General features: G+C 47.1%; 1 protein-coding gene across 6 annotated transcripts in view; it reads right to left on the bottom strand.

Moving 5' to 3' along the window:
- Positions 1-19,810, bottom strand: part of dgkh (diacylglycerol kinase, eta) — an 857,220-nt gene that overhangs the window by 266,046 nt on the left and 571,364 nt on the right. For all 6 annotated transcript variants that reach the window (XM_072514377.1, XM_072514378.1, XM_072514379.1 and 3 more), the window contains 2 exons: positions 16,776-16,901; positions 7,874-7,976 (listed from right to left, as the gene is read on the bottom strand). In XM_072514377.1, coding sequence (XP_072370478.1) covers positions 7,874-7,976; positions 16,776-16,901 — 229 coding nt within the window. The remainder of the gene's footprint in view (positions 1-7,873; positions 7,977-16,775; positions 16,902-19,810) is intronic.

A 19,810-nucleotide genomic window follows, 5' to 3' on the forward strand; every position in this document is an offset into this window, starting at 1 on the left:
AACTACTTTGAGTCCAGTGAGACCACATCAATTAAAACCTAATTTACTCTAAACTATCCACAAGAAAATGAAACCTTGACGATTTTGACTCCAGAAGAGGAGCACCAAGAAACCAAAGATGATTCAAATGAACCTGAAATGACTCCAAAGAAGGAGCACCAAGAAATCAATGATGATTCAAGTGAACCAGAGATGACTCCAGAAGAGGAGCACCAAAGAATCAAAGAGGAATCACATCAACCACAAATGACTGATGTCACCAAGATCAATGCAACATCAGATCATTCTCACAATCCTCAAGAAAAAACACTCAATGAAACATCAGATGCCACAAAGGACACTGGTACCAATAACTTTGAGAATGATTCAAATCATCCACACAAAACAGTCATTGAGTGCAAAAGAACAACAACAAAAACCACAAGAAGCACAACAGAAACAAGAACAACAACAGCAACAACAAAAACTACAAGAAGCATAACAAAGACAACAACAGAAACAACAAAAACAAGAACAAAAACAGAAACAACAAGCTCGACAAAAACAACAACAAGAACAACAACGGAAACAACAAAGACAGAAACGACAGAAACAACAAAAACAACAATGAAACAACAACTTGTACGACATGGTACAACTCTGCACATGAAGGACAATATAATAGCACAGTTCAAAACAATGGCAAGAGTACAAACATACCATGGCATGACAACGAATCACGCAAATTCATATCTGCCCCAGAACAAACAAACAAACCAGCTTTCAAGGCAGATGACATACAGAATCAATACCGCAAACACAGGAAAAAGTCCAGGTCAGACAACAAAGATGTAACACAGAATCACTACCACAAGCATAGAAAAAAAGTCAAAATCAGATAACAAAGTGATTCAACCATTCGAACACCTCATGATGACTTGTTGGTTACAACACAAGAACACTGACGACGTTCACAAAGAAATGACAACATCAACATCACCACTTCAAAAACAGAGAAATAAAGCAACTCAACCGAATAAATTCATAAATTTGGACTCATTATTTTTTTAATTAAGATTGGACTCATAAATATTAATTGGCTTTGTATAATCATCAATATCATCACAACTTGTATGTGTCATCATTTATCTGTTTCAAGCAAACGAAGAAAGAAAAACCTAAGAGACTAAATGTATTAACATTTGACTGATTAACTCATTGATTTTATGTAATGCATTTGCAAACTGCATCCATTATGTTTGTTAAATTTCCTTTACAACATACAGAAAATATGTAACACAAGAAAAAAAGGGGGATGTAGTGATCTCTTTATGTGCATGTACATAAGGGGTTAATGTGTAATCAGTAGCACCAGATGATCACTGGAAGGTCAGACCAACAGGGGTATAAAAGAAACCACATTGGGTCTCTCTCTCTCTTGGATGTACTGTGACCAGGACATGAGTATCAGATTAGCTCAGACCGTTAGTGTAGTTACGCATAGTTACTGTAGTTAGATCTTGCTAACCTTATCACTAGTATCAATGTTAAAGTAAAGAACTCACACAATTATAGTTATAATTACTCAATAAACCTTTTGTTACTACTGGACGAGTTTGAGTCTTCTTCATCGAGATTCAGAAGACCTCATCAGTAACCAAGGTTTGAGTAACACATATTACACTCCGTAGTATATCAAAACACACAGAGAAGTGTAATAAAAGATAATACAGGAGCGGAATAAAAGAGGGAGCAAAGTTCAGGATTAGTAATGAACTGCAGGATAATACAACCATCCGTGGAGCTTGGAAGCCCAAAGCCATGATAGGATCGTCAAGCAACATCCAGGATTCATCCAGAGTTTCACCGAATTCCCTGCACATGCGCCATTTTGTGGCCACAAAGCTGCAGCAATGAGAAACCTACGCCCTGACGATGGGAGGACCCATTGTGTTCGACTGCCTGCAACCCTTCTTTTAAATAAAATATCTTTATTCAAATTTTCAACAGATTTTCAACAAAACCACCCCCCTACAGAAAAAAGAAACAAGAACATAAGAACACCACCCGCAAGAATTATACATAGAATTTCCCCAAACTACAATAACCCCCCATATAACAATAAAAACACAAATAGGGAAACACCCCACCCTAATCCAAACACCACCCCAGAAGAAAAACCCCCTCCCCCGGGTTGCTGCTGCTGCTGACCTCCACCTAACGCTCCGCGAGACAATCTAGGAACGGTTGCCACCTCCTGAAAAACCCTTGCACAGACCCTCGAATGGCAAACTTTATCCTCTCCAGCTTGATGAACCCTGCCATGTCATTGATCCAAGCTTCCACACTAGGGGGCTTCGCATTCTTCCACAGTAACAAAATCCTCCGCCGGGCTACCAGGGACGCAAAGGCCAGAATACCGGCCTCTTTCGCCTCCTGCACTCCCGGCTCGTCCGATACCCCAAATAATGTTACCCCCCAACTCGGTTTGACCCGAGCGTTCACCACCTTGGACATAGTCCTCGCAAAGCCCCTCCAAAACCCATACAGCGCCGGGCTAATCCAGAACATATGGGCGTGATTTGCTGGGCTCCCCGAGCACCTCACATATCTGTCCTCCACCCCAAAGAACCTACTCAACCTTGCCCTGTCATGTGAACAACTTTAAACTGTATCAGGCTGAGCCTGGCACAAGAGGAGGAAGAATTAACACTAATCAGCCCACAGACCCTCATACATCTCCTCCCCGAGCTCCTCCTCCCATTTGCCCTTTAGCTCCTCCACCGAGGCCTCTTTGTCTTCTTGCAGCTCCTGGTAAATCGCCAAGACCTTGCCTTCTCCGACCCATACCCCCGAGATCACCCTGTCCTGAATTCTGCGTGCTGGAAGCAGCGGGAATTCCCTCACCTGCCGTTTCACAAACGCCCTCACCTGCATATACCTAAAAGCGTTTCCCGGGGGTAGCCCAAATTTCTCCTCCAGCGCCCCTCGGCTCGCAAACGTCCCATCAATGAACAGGACCCCATTCTTTTAATCCCTGCCCGATGCCAGCTCAGAAACCCCCCATCCATCCTTCCCGGACGAACCGATGGTTCTCTCGAATCGGGGACCAAACCGAGGCCCCCACCTCACCCCTATGACGCCTCCACTGCTCCCAAATCTTCAGAGTCGCCGCCACCACCGGACTCATGGTGTACCTTGTCGGCGGGAGCGGCAACGGTGTCGTTACCAGCGCCCTCAGACTCGTGCCCACACAGGACGCCATCTCTAGCCTCTTCCCCGCCGCCCCTTGCCCTTCCATTACCCACTTACGGATCATCGCCACATTGGCTTCCCAGTAGTAGCCACATAGATTCGGCAATGCCAGCCCTCCTCTGTCCCTGCTACGCTCCAGGAAAACCCTTTTTACCCTCGGGGTCTTATTCGCCCACACGAATCCCATGATGCTCCTGCTTACCCATTTGAAAAAGGCCTTGGGGATCAGAATGGGAAGGCACTGGAACACAAAGAGAAACCTCGGAAGGACCGTAATTTTAACCGACTGCACCCTACCCGCCAGTGAGAGTGGCAACATATCCCATCTTTTAAAATCCTCCTCCATCTGCTCCACCAACCGTGTCAAATTGAGCTTGTGCAGGACCCCTCAACTCCTAGCTACTTGGATCCCCAGGTACCGAAAGCTCCTTTCTGCCCTTTTCAGTGAAAGCACGTCTGTCCCCCTTCCCGGTCTCCTGGGTGCACCACAAAGAGCTCACTCTTCCCCACATTAAGTTTATATCCCGAAAAGTCCCCAAACTCCCCAAGGATCCGCATGACCTCTGCCATCCCCTCCACTGGCTCCGCAACATACAATAACAGGTCATCGGCATACAGCGACACCCGGTGTTCCTCTCCCCTCCGAACCAATCCCCTCCAGTTCCTGGACTCCCTCAATGCCATGGCCAGCAGCTCAATTGCCAGTGCAAACAGCAAGGAGACAGAGGACACCCCTGCCTCGTTCCCCGGTACAGCTGAAAGTACTCCGACCTCCTCCGGTTCGTAGCCACACTCACCACCGGGGCTTTATATAGTAACCTAACCCAGCTGATGAACCCCTCCCCGAACTCAAACCTCTGCAGCACCTCCCAAAGATATTCCCACTCCACCCTATCGAAGGCCTTCTCCACGTCCATAGTCGCCACTACCTCCACTTCCCCCTCCACCGAAGGCATCATAATTACATTAAGGAGCCTCCGCACATTGGTGTTCAGCTGCCTACCCTTCACAAATACCGTCTGGTCCTCATAATTCACCCCCGGGACACAGTCCTCAATTCTCGTGGCCAGAACCTACACCAGCAACTTCGCGTCGACATTGAGGAGCGAGATCGGCCTGCACGATCCACACTGTAATGGGTCCTTGTCCCGCTTCAAGATCAAAGAGATCAGCGTCCTGGACATTGTCGGGGGAAAGGTCCCCCCCTCCCTCGCCTCATTGAAAGTCCTCACTAGCAGTGGGCCCAGAAGGTCCATGTACTTCCTATAAAATTCTACCGGGAACCCATCCGGCCCCAGGGCCTTCCCTGCCTGCATGCTCCCTAGTCCCGTAACCAGCTCCTCCAGCCCAATTGGTGCCCCCAGCCTAACTGCCTGCTCCTCCTCCAACCGCGGGAACCTCAGCCGATCTAGAAATTGGCGCATCCCCCCCTTCCCCAATCGGGGGCTCAGACCTATACAGCTCCTCATAGAAGTCCCCGAATGCCTCGTTTATTCCCACCGCACTCTCCACCGTGTTCCTCCCTTTATCCCTAACTCCACCAATCTCCCTCGCTGCCTCCCTCTTCCGAAGCTGATGTGCCAGCATCCGACTCGCCTTCTCCCCGTACTCATACGCCGCCCCCTGAGTTTTCCCCCACTGCGCCTCTGCTATCCCAGTAGTCAGCACGTCGAATTCCGTCTGGAGGTTCCATCGCTCCTAATTAGTCCCTCCTCGGGGGCCTCTGCATAGCTCCTGTCCACCCTTAATATATCCCCCACCTGTCTCTCCCTCTCTCTCTTCGCCCTATGGGCCCTAATGGAGATTAGCTCTCCCCTGACCACCGCCTTCAACTCCTCCCAGACTACCCCCACCTGCACCTCCCCATTGTTATTGGCCTCTAAGTATCTTTCGATACACCCCCAAATCCGCCTGCACACCTCCTCATCCGCCAACAGTCCCACATCGAGGCGCTATAGCGGGCGCTGGTCCCTTTCCTCCCCCAGCTCCAGCTCCACCCAATGCGGGGGCATGATCTGAAATGGCTATGGCCGAATATTCCATGCCCTTCACTCTTGGGATTAGCGCCCTACTCACGATGAAAAAATCTATCCGGGAGTTGGCTTTATGGACGTGGGAAAAAAAGGAAAATTCCCTGGCCATTGGCCTGGCAAACCTCCATGGATCCACTCCCCCCATCTGGTCCATAAACCCCCTAAGCCCCTTGGCCGCAGCCGGCCTTTTACCCGTCCTGGACCTAGACCGGTCCAGTGCTGGGTCCAGCACCGTGTTGAAGTCCCCCCCCCATTATCAGGCTGCCTGCCTCCAGATCCAGAATCCGACCCAACATGCGCTTCATAAATCCGGCATCATCCCAATTCGTGGCATATATGTTCACCACCCGCACCCCCTGCAACCTACCACTCACCATCACGTACTGACCTCCATTATCTGCCACAATGTTCAGCGCCTCAAACGACACCCGCTTCCCCACCAGAATCGCCACCCCTCTATTCTTTGCGTCCAACCCCGAGTGAAAGACCTGCCCTACCCACCCCTTTCTCAGCCTAACCTGATCTGCCACCTTCAAATGCGTCTCCTGGAGCATAACCACATCTGCCTTCAGTCCCTTTAGGTGCGCGAACACCCGGGCCCTCTTGACCGGCCAGTTCAGGTCCCTCACATTCCAAGTTATCAGCCGGATCAGGGGGCTACTGAGTTTCCCCCCCCTCTCCTTCCTCCCCCTCTCTCCCCCTTCCCCCCCTCATTCCTCCTCCCCCCCCAATCCCAGGCCTCGAAGCCCAGATACAATGCGCTCCACGGTACTCAAAGTACGCAACTTTCAAACCAAGATGGTGAAAGCATGGCAGCCAGTTCTCAAATTCGGCTGGGAATTCATCCTCAGTTCTTCTCGGGAGACCAGGCACATGGATATTCCGTCTCTAGCCCCATCTCCCCGAATCAACGAGGACGCTCGACATAATATGCATCAGGATTTTCAAGGACTAACGGTGAGCCCCCATCATGGAGACTGCCCTATCGACTGACCGGATTCTCTTGTCCGCTTCATCCACTCTCTTTAGGGTATCTTGCAGTTCATCATTGTGAGCACCAATAATTTATGCCAGGGAGCCGAGGCCATCGTTCACAACTTCACTCACTCACAATGGTTGCCATTATCTTGCCTGCAACGACATTGTCAAAACATAGGCCCACCCACCAGCGAAACATGCAGTGAGCTGGGCCCCACCCCAGCTGCCTCCGACAAGGATTTTCTTGACTTAAGACAGCTCCCCAACACCAAAGTCCAGCCAGGATCTTTCAGGAACACAGCAGAGGTCATAGACACGAGGATCAAGTAATCATCTCCACACGGTTCACGCGGCCTCACGGTTCAATCCCGGCCCCGGGTCACTGTCTGGATGGAGTTTGCACATTCTGCCCGTGTCTGCATGGGTCTCACCCCACAACCCAAAGATGTGCAGAGTATGTGGATGGGCCACAATAAATTGCCCCTTAATTGGGAAAAAAAGAATTGGGTAATGTAAAAAAAAATAAAAACAGTAACAAAAATATCTCAATGAAAAAAGGATTAAAAGATGAGCTGTGCCAGAGCTCAAGAAAATGCAGCTGCTCCCGTGCTTACATCACGTGACCCCTGCTCCTCCATTTCTGACCTGTTGCACAACTTGCTTTTTGATTGCTCCAGCATTGATCGCCTGGCTTCCACTGCCAAACCTTTAAGCTCTCGAATTCCCTTCCAAAACCTCTCCATCTATCTTTCTCTCTTTCCTCCTTTAAAATGCTCCTTACAGCACAATTCTTTGACCAAGCTTTTCGTCAAAAGCAAAATACGAGATGCTGGAAATCAGAAATAAACACAAAAATTGCTGGAAATACTCAGCAGGTCCAGCAGCATCTGTGGAGAAAGAAACAGTTAACATTTCAAACGAATGACCTTTCATCAGACAGAGCTTTTGGTCATCTGCCTGAAGATGTAGCTCAGTGTCAGATTTTGTTTGAGGACCCTCCTGAGAAGCACCTTTGGAATGTGTATTACATTAAAGGTGCCATGCTGACCCACGGTGCTATTGTTGAAAAGATTTGGGGAGCGTATTCCACAGCTTTGATCCCAACGAGCCATTGGTGGAGCAATAACATTCAGGGCTGGACAATAGACCAGAATGGGAAGAGTGAAGAAATTTCAAGATTGGGCGGGGGGGGGGTTGTAGGATTGGAGGAATATACAGATATAAGGAAGGGTGAGGCCATGGGAATAAAGGTTAAAGTTTAAAGTCAAGGAATATATTTTATCAATACAATCACTGAAATATCTTTGTATTCACCCTGGAATGGGCCAAGTCTATTTCACATTATGCCCCTTTGTTCTGGACTCGCACAACCAAAAGAAATAGTTTTTATCAAGCCTATTAAATCCTTCCACCATCTTGACCTCAATTACTGCATTGTTAAACCGAACCCTTGGAGATACAATTCAAATTTACAGGTTTCGCACAAACTCTCAGTAAAATGCTGCGAGGAATTAACACTCAGTGAGAAGCAACGTCAAACAACTAGAGCTAGAGAGCATCCCCTACAATGATGCGAATTGACAGAAGCCCAGTAATGGCAATGGGTCTTTGTCAGTGTCATTACTTACCATCAGAATCAATGCTATTCAGTGCAGTGGGAGGAATGATGGACACTTTACACTGGCCCAGAGGACACTTTCGGGGATACAGTTCCTTGCAGGCAGTGTGTACCTGACAGAGCGAGAGAGAATGTCCATGAGTTACAAGAGTTGATGAACATGCACGGAGCAATTTTTTCATCCGGCAGTAGACAGCCTGGAGAATATTTCAGAAATGCATTAATAATGTATCAAGAGCTTTTAAAAGCTTGAACAGGAGATTTTAATTGATTAAAATTGTGATTTTTATAAGATTAATGCCACAGAACTATAAATTTACATAGAATCTATAATATTGCAAGGAAACATCCATACCTGTGGGAAATGTAATGAGGTGCATTTCTTTATTAAGGTGCAGGATGTCAATGCTAGGGAATGGAATTTGCCCACTGTTGGGCACCCAGGGAATATCAAGCACTCCCGTGTCAGGTACAGCACAGCCAGATTCCAAAATGCACCTTTCACTGCACCCCAACATGGTTCCTCAGCTAAACCCCAGAGGGACATCCCACGACTGCATCAATATGACATTTGTCCCATACCAGCTTGTCTGAGTGAATTGCAGTCTCATTTAGTGCAGCTTTTAGCGAAAGGCTTTGGGTTGCCAATTTTCCAGGATTCTCTAGGAATTAAAGATCAATCTGCAGGATATGGATGTGAGAAACACAAAGGAGCAAAATGTGGAGTGCTAAATCATCTGAATTATATATATTTTTAACTTATTATTTATTGTGATATTAAAAGGGTTGTTTGACTGATATTCGAGCATCATCCAATCAGGTAATTAAGAGACTGATGAAGGAAGGCAGTCCAGTCTAGTGGTTGGACTGGTCAGGCAACCAATAATGGGAGCTTTCTGACATCAGTCCCCCCCACCCCCCACCCAAGGATCCAGCTGTAATTTTAATGTTACAGCCTGTTCTTCTGGGCCTTTGCATGGCAGGAAACAGTTTCTTCTTACCTATTCCATAAATCATCTTCAACTCCTTAATAGCATCATATGTTAAACTGCTATACTCATGGGAGATGCCACATTATTTTTTAAGAATTCATTTAGGGGATGTGGCCGTTGTTGGTTAAGCCAGCATTTATTGCCCATCCCTAGTCGCCCTTCAGAAAGTGGTAGTGAGCTGCCTTCTTGAACTGCTGCAGTCCTTGTGGTGCACATACACCCACCGTGTTATTAGGGAGGGAGTTCCAGGATTTTGCCCCCGTGACAGTGAAGGATCGAGGATATATTTCCAGATCAGTGTGGTGAGTGACCTGGAGGAGAACCTCCAGGTGGTGGTTTTCCCAGGTATCTGCTGCTCTTGTCCTTTTAGATGGTACGCTTGCGGGTTTGGAAGGTGTTTTCTAAGGATCTTGGCTGAGTTAATGCAGTACATCTTGTAGATAGTACAGGTGGAGGGTTTGAATGTTTGTGGAAGGGTGAGCAATCAAGCGGGCTGCTTTTTTCTGGATGGTGTTGAGCTTCTTGAGTGTTGTTGGAGCTGCAACCAGGCAAGTGGAGAGTATTCCATTACACTCCTGACTTGTGCCTTGTAGATGGTGGACAGGCTTTGGGGGGTCAGGAGGTAAGTTACTCGCCATGTGATTCCTAGCCTTTGAACGGCCCGTATAGCCCTTAATGTGGCTAGTCCAGTTCAGTTTCTGATCAATGGTAACCTCCAGGATGTTGACTGTGGGGGATTTAGCAATGGTAATGTTATTGAATGACAAGGGGCGATGGTTAGATACCCTCTTGTAGGATATATATATATTTCTTTTTTTTTGCACTGAGTGCTGAATTTGGTGCATTTTGAGTGCTATAGTAAGAGTTTAGTGACCGAGGGAGTGCTGAATTTGGTGCATTTGAGTGCTATAGTAAGAGTTTGGTGACCGAGGGAGTTAGGTAAGGAGGGAGTAAGGTGCTGCTTTCATTTTGTTTCCGACATTTCCGCAAAGAGTGAGAAGAGAGCCAGGAGTTTACAGAAAGTGTAGCTGACTGGGAGCAGAGTCGGAGGGCGGAGATCTAGTTAGTCCACAGGGCAGCTATATTCTGTCAGGTAAGAGGGGATGGAGGCTAGGCCAGTTGCATGCTCCTCCTGTAGGATGTGGGTGGTGAGGGATACCACCGGTGTCCCCGCTGACTATACCTGCGGGAAGTGCACCCAACCTCTGCTCCTCAAAGACCGTGTTAGGGAACTGGAGCTGAAGATGGATGAACTTCGGATCATCCGGGAGGCAGAGGGGGTGATTGAGAAGAGTTACAGGGAGGTAACCACACCCAAGGTACAGGACAAGAATAGCTGGGTTACAGTCAGGGGGAAAAAAACAAACAGGCAGACAGTGCAGGGATTCCTCGTGGCCATTCCCCTTCAAAACAAGTATACCGTTTTGGATGCTGTTGGAGGGGATGACCTACCGGGGGAAGGCCCTAGCGGCCAGGTCTCTGGCACTGAGTCTGGCTCTGGGGCTCAGAAGGGAAGGGGGGAGAATAGAAAAGCAATAGTTGTAGGAGATTCAATGGTTAGGGGAATAGATAGGAGATTCTGTGGTCCCGAGCGAGACTCCCGGAAGGTATGTTGCCTCCCGGGTGCCAGGGTCAGGGATGTCTCGGATCGTGTCTTCAGGATCCTTAAGGGTGAGGGCGAGCAGCCAGAAGTCGTGGTACACATTGGTACCAACGACATAGGTAGGAAAAGGGGTGTGGAGGTAATAAACAAGTTTAGGGAGTTAGGCTGGAAGTTAAAAGCCAGGACAGACAGAGTTGTCATCTCTGGTTTGTTGCCGGTGCCACGTGATAGCGAGGCTAGGAATAGGGAGAGAGTGCAGTTGAACACGTGGCTGCAGGAATGGTGTAGGAGGGAGGGCTTCAGGTATTTGGATAATTGGAGCGCATTCTGGGGAAGGTGGGACCTGTACAAGCAGGACGGGTTGCATCTGAACCAGAGGGGCACCAATATCCTGGGAGGGAGGTTTTCTAGTACTCTTCGGGAGGGTTTAAACTAATTTGGCAGGGGAATGGGAACCGGATTTGTAGTCCAGCAACTAAGGTAGCCGATATTCAGGACGCCAAAGCGTGTAATGAGGCAGTGGGGAAGGGAACACTGACAAAGGAGAGTACTTGCAGGCACGGAGATGGGTTGAAGTGTGTATACTTCAACGCAAGAAGCATCAGGAATAAGGTGGGTGAACTTAAGGCATGGATCGGTACTTGGGACTACGATGTGGTGGCCATCACGGAAACTTGGATAGAAGAGGGGCAGTAATGGTTGTTGGAGGTCCCTGGTTATAGATGTTTCAATAAGATTAGGGAGGGTGGTAAAAGAGGTGGGGGCGTGGCATTGTTAATTAGAGATAGTATAACAGCTGCAGAAAGGCAGTTCGAGGAGTATCACCTTAATGAGGTAGTATGGGTTGAAGTCAGAAATAGGAAAGGAGCAGTCACCTTGTTAGGAGTTTTCTATAGGCCCCCCAATAGTAGCAGAGATGTGGAGGAACAGATTGGGAAACAGATTTTGGAAAGGTGCAGAAGTCACAGGGTAGTAGTCATGGGTGACTTTAACTTTCCAAACATTGAGTGGAAACTCTTTAGATCAAATAGTTTGGATGGGGTGGTGTTTGTGCAGTGTGTCCAGGAAGCTTTTCTAACACAGTATGTAGATTGTCCGACCAGAGGAGGGGCAATATTGGATTTAGTACTTGGTAATGAACCAGGACAAGTGATAGATTTGTTAGTGGGGGAGCATTTTGGAGATAGTGACCACAATTCTGTGACTTTCACTTTAGCAATGGAGAGGGATAGGTGCGTGCAACAGGGCAAGGTTTACAATTGGGGGAAGGGTAAATACAATGTTGTCAGACAAGAATTGAAGTGCATAAGTTGGGAACATAGGCTGTCAGGGAAGGACACAATTGAAATGTGGAACTTGTTCAAGGAACAGATACTGCGTGATATGTATGTCCCTGTCAGGCAGGGAAGAAATGGTCGAGTGAGGGAACCATGGTTGACAAGAGAGGTTGAATGTCTTGTTAAGAGGAAAAAGGAGACTTATGTAAGGCTGAGGAAACAAGGTTCAGACAGGGCATTGGAGGGATACAAGATAGCCAGGAGGGAACTGAAGAAAGGGATTAGGAGAGCTAAGAGAGGGCATGAACAATCTTTGGTGGGTAGGATCAAGGAAAACCCCAAGGCCTTTTACACATATGTGAGAAATATGAGAATGACTAGAGCGAGGGTAGGTCCGATCAAGGACAGTAGCGGGAGATTGTGTATTGAGTCTGAAGAGATAGGAGAGGTCTTGAACGAGTACTTTTCTTCTGTATTTACAAATGAGAGGGGCGATATTGTTGGAGAGGACAGTGTGAAACAGACTGGTAAGCTCGAGGAAATACTTGTTAGGAAGGAAGATGTGTTGGGCATTTTGAAAAACTTGAGGATAGACAAGTCCCCCGGGCCTGACAGGATATATCCAAGGATTCTATGGGAAGCAAGAGATGAAATTGCAGAGCCGTTGGCAATGATCTTTTCGTCCTCACTGTCAACAGGGGTGGTACCAGGGGATTGGAGAGTGGCGAATGCCGTGCCCCTGTTCAAAAAAGGGACTAGGGATAACCCTGGGAATTACAGGCCAGTTAGTCTTACTTCGGTGGTAGGCAAAGTAATGGAAAGGGTACTGAAGGATAGGATTTCTGAGCATCTGGAAAGACACTGCTTGATTAGGGATAGTTAGCACGGATTTGTGAGGGGTAGGTCTTGCCTTACAAATCTTATTGAATTCTTTGAGGAGGTGACCAAGCATGTGGATGAAGGTAAAGCAGTGGATGTAGTGTACATGGATTTTAGTAAGGCATTTGATAAGGTTCCCCATGGTAGGCTTCTGCAGAAAGTAAGGAGGCATGGGATAGTGGGAAATTTGGCCAGTTGGATAACGAACTGGCTAACCGATAGAAGTCAGAGAGTGGTGGTGGATGGCAAATATTCAGCCTGGATCCCAGTTACCAGTGGCGTACCGCAGGGATCAGTTCTGGGTCCTCTGCTGTTTGTGATTTTCATTAATGACTTGGATGAGGGAGTTGAAGGGTGGGTCAGTAAATTTGCAGACGATACGAAGATTGGTGGAGTTGTGGATATTAAGGAGGGCTGTTGTCGGCTGCAAAGATTCATAGATAGGATGCAGAGCTGGGCTGAGAAGTGGCAGATGGAGTTTAACCCTGAAAAGTGTGAGGTTGTCCATTTTGGAAGGACAAATATGAATGCGGAATACTGGGTTAACGGTAGAGTTCTTGGCAATGTGGAGGAGCAGAGAGATCTTGGGATCTATGTTCATACATCTTTGAAAGTTGCCACTCAAGTGGATAGAGCTGTGAAGAAGGCCTATGGTGTGCTCGCGTTCATTAACAGAGGGATTGAATTTAAGAGCCGTGAGGTGATGATGCAGCTGTACAAAACTTTGGTAAGGCCACATTTGGAGTACTGTGTACAGTTCTGGTCACCTCATTTTAGGAAGGATGTGGAAGCTTTGGAAAAGGTGCAAAGAAGATTTACCAGGATGTTACCTGGAATGGAGAGTAGGTCTTACGAGGAAAGGTTGAGGGTGCTAGGCCTTTTCTCATTAGAACGGAGAAGGACGAGGGGCGACTTGATAGAGGTTTATAAGATGATCAGGGGAATAGATAGAGTAGACAGTCAGAGACTTTTTCCCCGGGTGGAACAAACCATTACAAGGGGACATAAATTTAAGGTGAAAGGTGGAAGATATAGGAGGGATATCAGAGGTAGGTTCTTTACCCAGAGAGTAGTGGGGGCATGGAATGCACTGCCTGTGGAAGTAGTTGAATCGGAAACATTAGGGACCTTCAAGCAGCTATTGGATAGGTACATGGATTACGGTAAAATAATATAGTGTAGATTTATTTGTTTTTAAGGGCAGCACGGTAGCATTGTGGATAGCACAATTGCTTCACAGCTCCAGGGTCCCAGGTTCGATTCCGGCTTGGGTCACTGTCTGTGCGGAGTCTGCACATCCTCCCCGTGTCTGCGTGGGTTTTCTCCGGTTGCTCCGGTTTCCTCCCACAGTCCAAAGATGTGCAGGGTAGGTGGATTGGCCATGATAAATTGCCCTTAGTGTCCAAAATTGCCCTTGGTGTTGGGTGGAGGTGTTGAGTTTGGGTCGGGTGCTCTTTCCAAGAGCCAGTGCAGACTCAATGGGCCGAATGGCCTCCTTCTGCACTGTAAATTCAATGATAATCTATGATTAATCTAGGACAAAGGTTCGGCACAACATCGTGGGCCGAAGGGCCTGTTCTGTGCTGTATTTTCTATGTTCTATATGGTCATTGCCTGGCACGAATGTAACTTGCCACTCGTCAGCCCAAGCCTGCACTTCGTTCAGGTCTTGCTGCATTTGAACGTGGACTGCCTCAGTGTCTGAGGAGGTATGAATGGTGTTGAACATTGTGCAATCACCAGCGAACATCCCCACTTGTGACCTTATGATGGAAGGGAGGTCATAGTTGAAGCAGCTGAAGATGGTTGACCCTGAGGAACTCCTGGAGCTGAGATGATTGACTTCCAACCACCACAATCGTCTTCCTTTGTGCCAGGTATGACTCCAATCAGCGGGGAGTTTTCCCCCTAATTCCCATCCAGTTTAGCTAGGGCGGCATGGTAGCAGTGATTAGCACTTCACAGCTCCAGGGTCCCAAGTTCGATTCCGGCTTGGGCCACTGTCTGTGCAGAGTATGCACGTTCTCCCCGTGTCGTGTGGGTTTCCTCCAGGTGCTCTGGTTTCCTCCCACAAGTCCCCAAAGACGTGTTGTTAGGTGAATTGGACATTCTGAATTCTCCCTCAGTGTACCCAAACAGGCGCCGGAGTGTGGCAATTAGGGAATTTTCACAGTAACATCATTGCAGTGTTAATGTAAGGCTACTTGTGACGATAAAGATTATTATATTATTAAGTGCTCTACTCGGTCAAATGCCTTGATGTTAAGGGCAGTCACTCTCACCTCACCTCTGGCATTCAGCACTTTTGTCCATATTTGAACCACGGCTGTAATGAGGTCAGGAGCTGATGTCCCTGGTGGAACCCAAACTGAGCGTCCATGAGCAGGTTATTGCTGAGTAAGTGCCACTTGATAGCTCTGTGGATGATTCCTTCCATCACTTTGCTGATGATGGAGTAGACTGATAGGGCCGTAATTGGCTGGGTTGGATTTGTCCTGTTTCTTGTGTACAGGACACAGCTGGGCAATGTTCCAAGTTGTCAGATAGATGCCAGTGCTGTAGCTGTACTGGAACAGCTTGGTTAGGGGTGCGGCAAGTTCTGGAGCACAGCTGTTCAGTACTATTTCAGTATTGAGCCCTGAGGAACCCCACTGGAAACAGCCTTTCAATCACATGAACACCCATCGAGAATTAGTCTTTGCTTTCTGCCTCTGAGCTAATTTTGAATCTGACTTGGCACTTTGCTTTGTATCCCATGAGCACCTTCCCTTGACATTCAGTGGCATTACCATCACCAAATCCGCCACCGTGGAAATTCTCGAGATCACCATTGACCAAAACTTTAACTGGATCAGCCACCAGCCTGGGTAATCTAAGGTGATTCACCTGCTGACTCCCCAAAGCCCATCCATCTTCTACAAGGCGCAAGTCAGGATTATGATGGAATACTTCAACTTGCCTGGATGAGTGCAGCTCCAACACTCAAGAAGCTCGACACCATCCAGGTCAAACCAGCCCGCTTGATCGACACCCCACCCACAAAACATTTACTCCCTGCGCAATGACGGCAGTGTATACCATCTGCTAGATGCACTGCAGAAACTCACCAAGACTTCTCCAAGACTCCTTTGAAAGTCACCTTCAAAACCCGCAACCTCTACCACCTGGAAGGATAAGGGCAGCATATATATGGGAACATCACCATCTGAAAGTTCCCCTCCAAGCCACACAACATCCTGACTTGGAATTATATTGTTATTTCTTTACTGTTGTTGGGTCAAAATTGTGGAACTCGCTTCCTCACAGCATTGTGGGCGAGGACTCTGGTGGTTCAAGAAGTCAGCTCACCATCACATGTTCCCCCTAAGCCTTCCATTTTCCCCAGAAGCCCACCTGGGCACTTTACCCTCTCCTCGAGCTCACTAGCCAACTGATTGGTGGCAGGGCAGAAATGGGCAATGTCCAAATCACCTTGCTGTCAGGCAGTGAGGAGACCAGAACACAGCATTCCGGATATAGCTGTACCAGGGCCATGTACAGATTCATTCCTATTTCCTGGGATTTGTGCTCTATCCCACAGCATGACATAGTGAGCTTCCTTATACGACTTCCTCACAAAGCATAGTTAGTTATTTCCAGTCGCGAAGCCCCCATTGACTGAAAAGGTGACCATTAAATAAAAGTCACAGAAAGACTGAACAAATTGTGGTTCTTTTCTCCCTGACTGTGGTCTTTAAAAATAAGAAAGAATTCAGCAGAGTAGATGTGGTGAGATGTTTCTACTTGTGGAGAAACCCAATATTCGGGGGCCATCAATATAAAATAGTCATTAAATAAATTCAATAGGGAACTCAGGACAAACTTCTTTACTCAGAGAATGGTGAGAATGTGGAACTCACTACCAGATGGGTTCATTGAGGCAAAAAAATTTGAAGGAGAAGCTAGACACATGATTAAGGTATGCTGAAAGAATGAGATAGAGGGGACTGGGAGGAGGTTCATGTGCAGCACTAACTTGCTGACTTGAACGACCTGTTGAATGTATATAATTCTGTACAATACATTTAGCAGGACAAGTGAAGAATGTGCTGTTGAATGGTTCCACCCTTGAATCTTACCTGACATTTATATGCAGCAGCAGAAAGAAGTCAAACTGCTTACCATGGCTTTGCACCAGAGACATCTCCAATCCTGCAGGCGGAGAACGCTCCCACATGTCTTGTCACACACAGCACATTTGGCACTAACGGGCAGGTTACCTTCGAGCCATTGATGAGGCATCGCAATCTACACATGTGAAACAAAGCATTACTCACTGTCATACATATTGCTCTGAGCCCCAACACAGATCTTTTAAAAAATAAATTTAGAGTACCCAATTCATTTTTCCAATTAAGGAGCAATTTTAGCGTGGCCAATCCACTGAGACCGCACATCTTTGGGTGGTGGGGGGGAAACCCACCCAAACACGGGGAGAATGTGCAAACTCCACATGGACAGTAACTCAGAGCCAGGATCAAACCTGGGACCTCGGCGCTTTGAGGCAGCAATGCTAACCACTGCGCCACCGTACTGCCCCACAGAAGATATTTTGAGCACAAGCCTTTAAATCCTTCTTGCATTCATAAGATTTAGGCCTCAATCGAGAAGGTTCAATTTTTTCTGCTCTCTGCCACGGCCGGCCTCAATCCCACTTACCTGAGAGACATGATAAAACGAGCAGGAGCCTGCCTTGTACCATTCTTTGTTGGTAGATTCTCAGCCTCTTATGGACTGCTAGGGACAGCTGAATTTACAGTTTCTGTATAAATGGTCACTTCTGCCACACGGCTGACCACATCCAAAACAACTGAAGCTCTTATAGCATTAACGGGTTTATTCAAAGGTTCTAGCTGCATACATCATGCAGGTAGTGCAAGTCAGACAATTCTCACTGTAGACGCCCAATTTTCACCTTCCGCTTGTGTTGAACAAGTTATTGAAAGGAGGCATGAAGTTCATGATACAGTTCGTAACAAAACTTTATTCATTTCTTCACGCATTGGCAGAACTGACATCAAAATGTATTACTGTTGCTCATAACTGTCATGAACTTATGTGCGATATTTGCAGCCAGGTCCACCTAGTTTCACTCAATGGTTCGGAGTTATACTCAAACCCAGAATTGAGAGGTGAAAGTACATAGAACATAACAGCGCAGTACAGGCCCTTCGGCCCTCGATGTTGCGCCGACCCGTGAAACCACCCAAAAGCCCATCTACACTATTCCCTCATCGTCCATATGTCTAGCCAATCACCATTTGAATGCCCTTAGTGTTGGCGAGTCCACTACTGTTGCAGGCAGGGCATTCCATGCCCTTACTACTATCGGAGTAAAGAACCTACCTCTGACATCTGTCCTATATCTATCTCCCCTTAATTTAAAGCTATGTCCCCTCGTGCTAGACATCACCAGCTGAGGAAAAAGGCTTTCACTGTCCACCCTATCTAATCCTCTGATCATCTTGTATGCCTCAATTAAGTCACCTCTTAACCTTCTTCTCTCTAACGAAAACAGCCTCAAGTCCCTCAGCCTTTCCTCATAAGATCTTCCCTCCATACTAGGCAACATTCTGGTAAATCTCCTCTGCACCCTTTCCAATGCTTCCACATCCTTCCGATAATGCGGCGACTAGAATTGCACGCAATACTCCAAATGCGGCCGCACCAGAGTTTTGTACAGCTGCAACATGACCTCATGGCTCCGAAACTCAATCCCTCTACCAATAAAAGCTAACACACCGTACGCCTTCTTAACAGCCCTCTCAACCTGGGTGGCAACTTTCAGGGATCTATGTACATGGACACCGAAATCTCTCTGCTCATCCACACTACCAAGAATCTTACCATTAGCCCAGTACTCTGTCTTCCTGTTATTCCTTCCAAAATGAATCACCTCACACTTTTCTGCATTAAACTCCATTTGCCACCTCTCAGCCCAGCTCTGCAGCTTATCTATATCTCTCTGTAACTTGTAACATCCTTCCGCACTGTCCACAACTCCACCGACTTTAGTGTCATCTGCAGATTTACTCACCCATCCTTCTACGCCCTCGTCCAGGTCATTTATAAAAATGACAAACAGCAGTGGCCTCAAAACAGATCCTTGTGATACACCACTAGTAACTGGACTCCAGGCTGAACATTTCCCATCAACCACCACCCTTGGTCTTCTTCCAGCTAGCCAATTTCTGATCCAAACTGCTAAATCACCCTGAATCCCATGCCTCCGTATTTTCTGCAATAGCCTACTGTGGGGAACCTTATCAAATGCGTTACGGAAATCCATATACACCACATCAACTGCTTTACCCTCATCCATCTGCTTGTTCACCTTCTCAAAGAACTCAATAAGGTTTGTGAGGCACGACCTACCCGTCACAAAACAGTGTTGACTATCTCTAATCAAATTATTCCTTTCCGGATGATTATACATCCTATCTCTTATAAACCTTTCCAAGACTTTGCCCACAACAGAAGTAAGGCTCACTGGTCTATAGTTACCGGGGTTGTCTCTACTCCCCTTCTTGAACAAGGGGACAAAATTTTCCATCCTCCAGTCTTCTGGCACTATTCCTGTAGACAAAGATGACTTAAAGATCAAAGCCAAAGGCTCAGCAATCTCCTCCCTAGCTTCCCAGAGAATCCTAGGATAAATCCCATCTGACCCAGGGGACTCATCTATTTTCACACTTTCCAGAATTGCTAACACCTTCTCCTTATGAATCTCAAGCCCTTCTAGTCTAGTAGCATGTTTCTCAGTATTCTCCTCGACAACATTGTCTTTTTCCTGTGTGAATACTGACGAAAAATATTCATTTAGTCCCTCTCCTAGATCCTCGGACTCCACACACAACTTCCCACTACTGTCCTTGACTGGCCCTACTCTTACCCTAGTCATTCTTTTATTCCTGACATATCTGTGGAAAGCTTTAGGGTTATCCTTGATCCTACCTGCCAAAGACTTCTCATGTCCCCTCCTGGCTCTTCTTAGCTCTCTCGTTCGGTCCTTCCTAGCTAACTTGTAACTCTCGAGCGCCCTAACTGAACCTTCACGTCTCCTCTTTCCATAAGCCTCCTTCTTCCTCTTGACAAGTGTTTCAACTGCTTTAGTAAACCACGGTTCCCTCGCTCGACCACTTCCTCCCTGCCTGACA

This window comes from Scyliorhinus torazame, chromosome 8, assembly GCF_047496885.1.
Source record: "Scyliorhinus torazame isolate Kashiwa2021f chromosome 8, sScyTor2.1, whole genome shotgun sequence".
In the NCBI taxonomy this organism is placed as follows: Eukaryota; Metazoa; Chordata; class Chondrichthyes; order Carcharhiniformes; family Scyliorhinidae; genus Scyliorhinus; species Scyliorhinus torazame.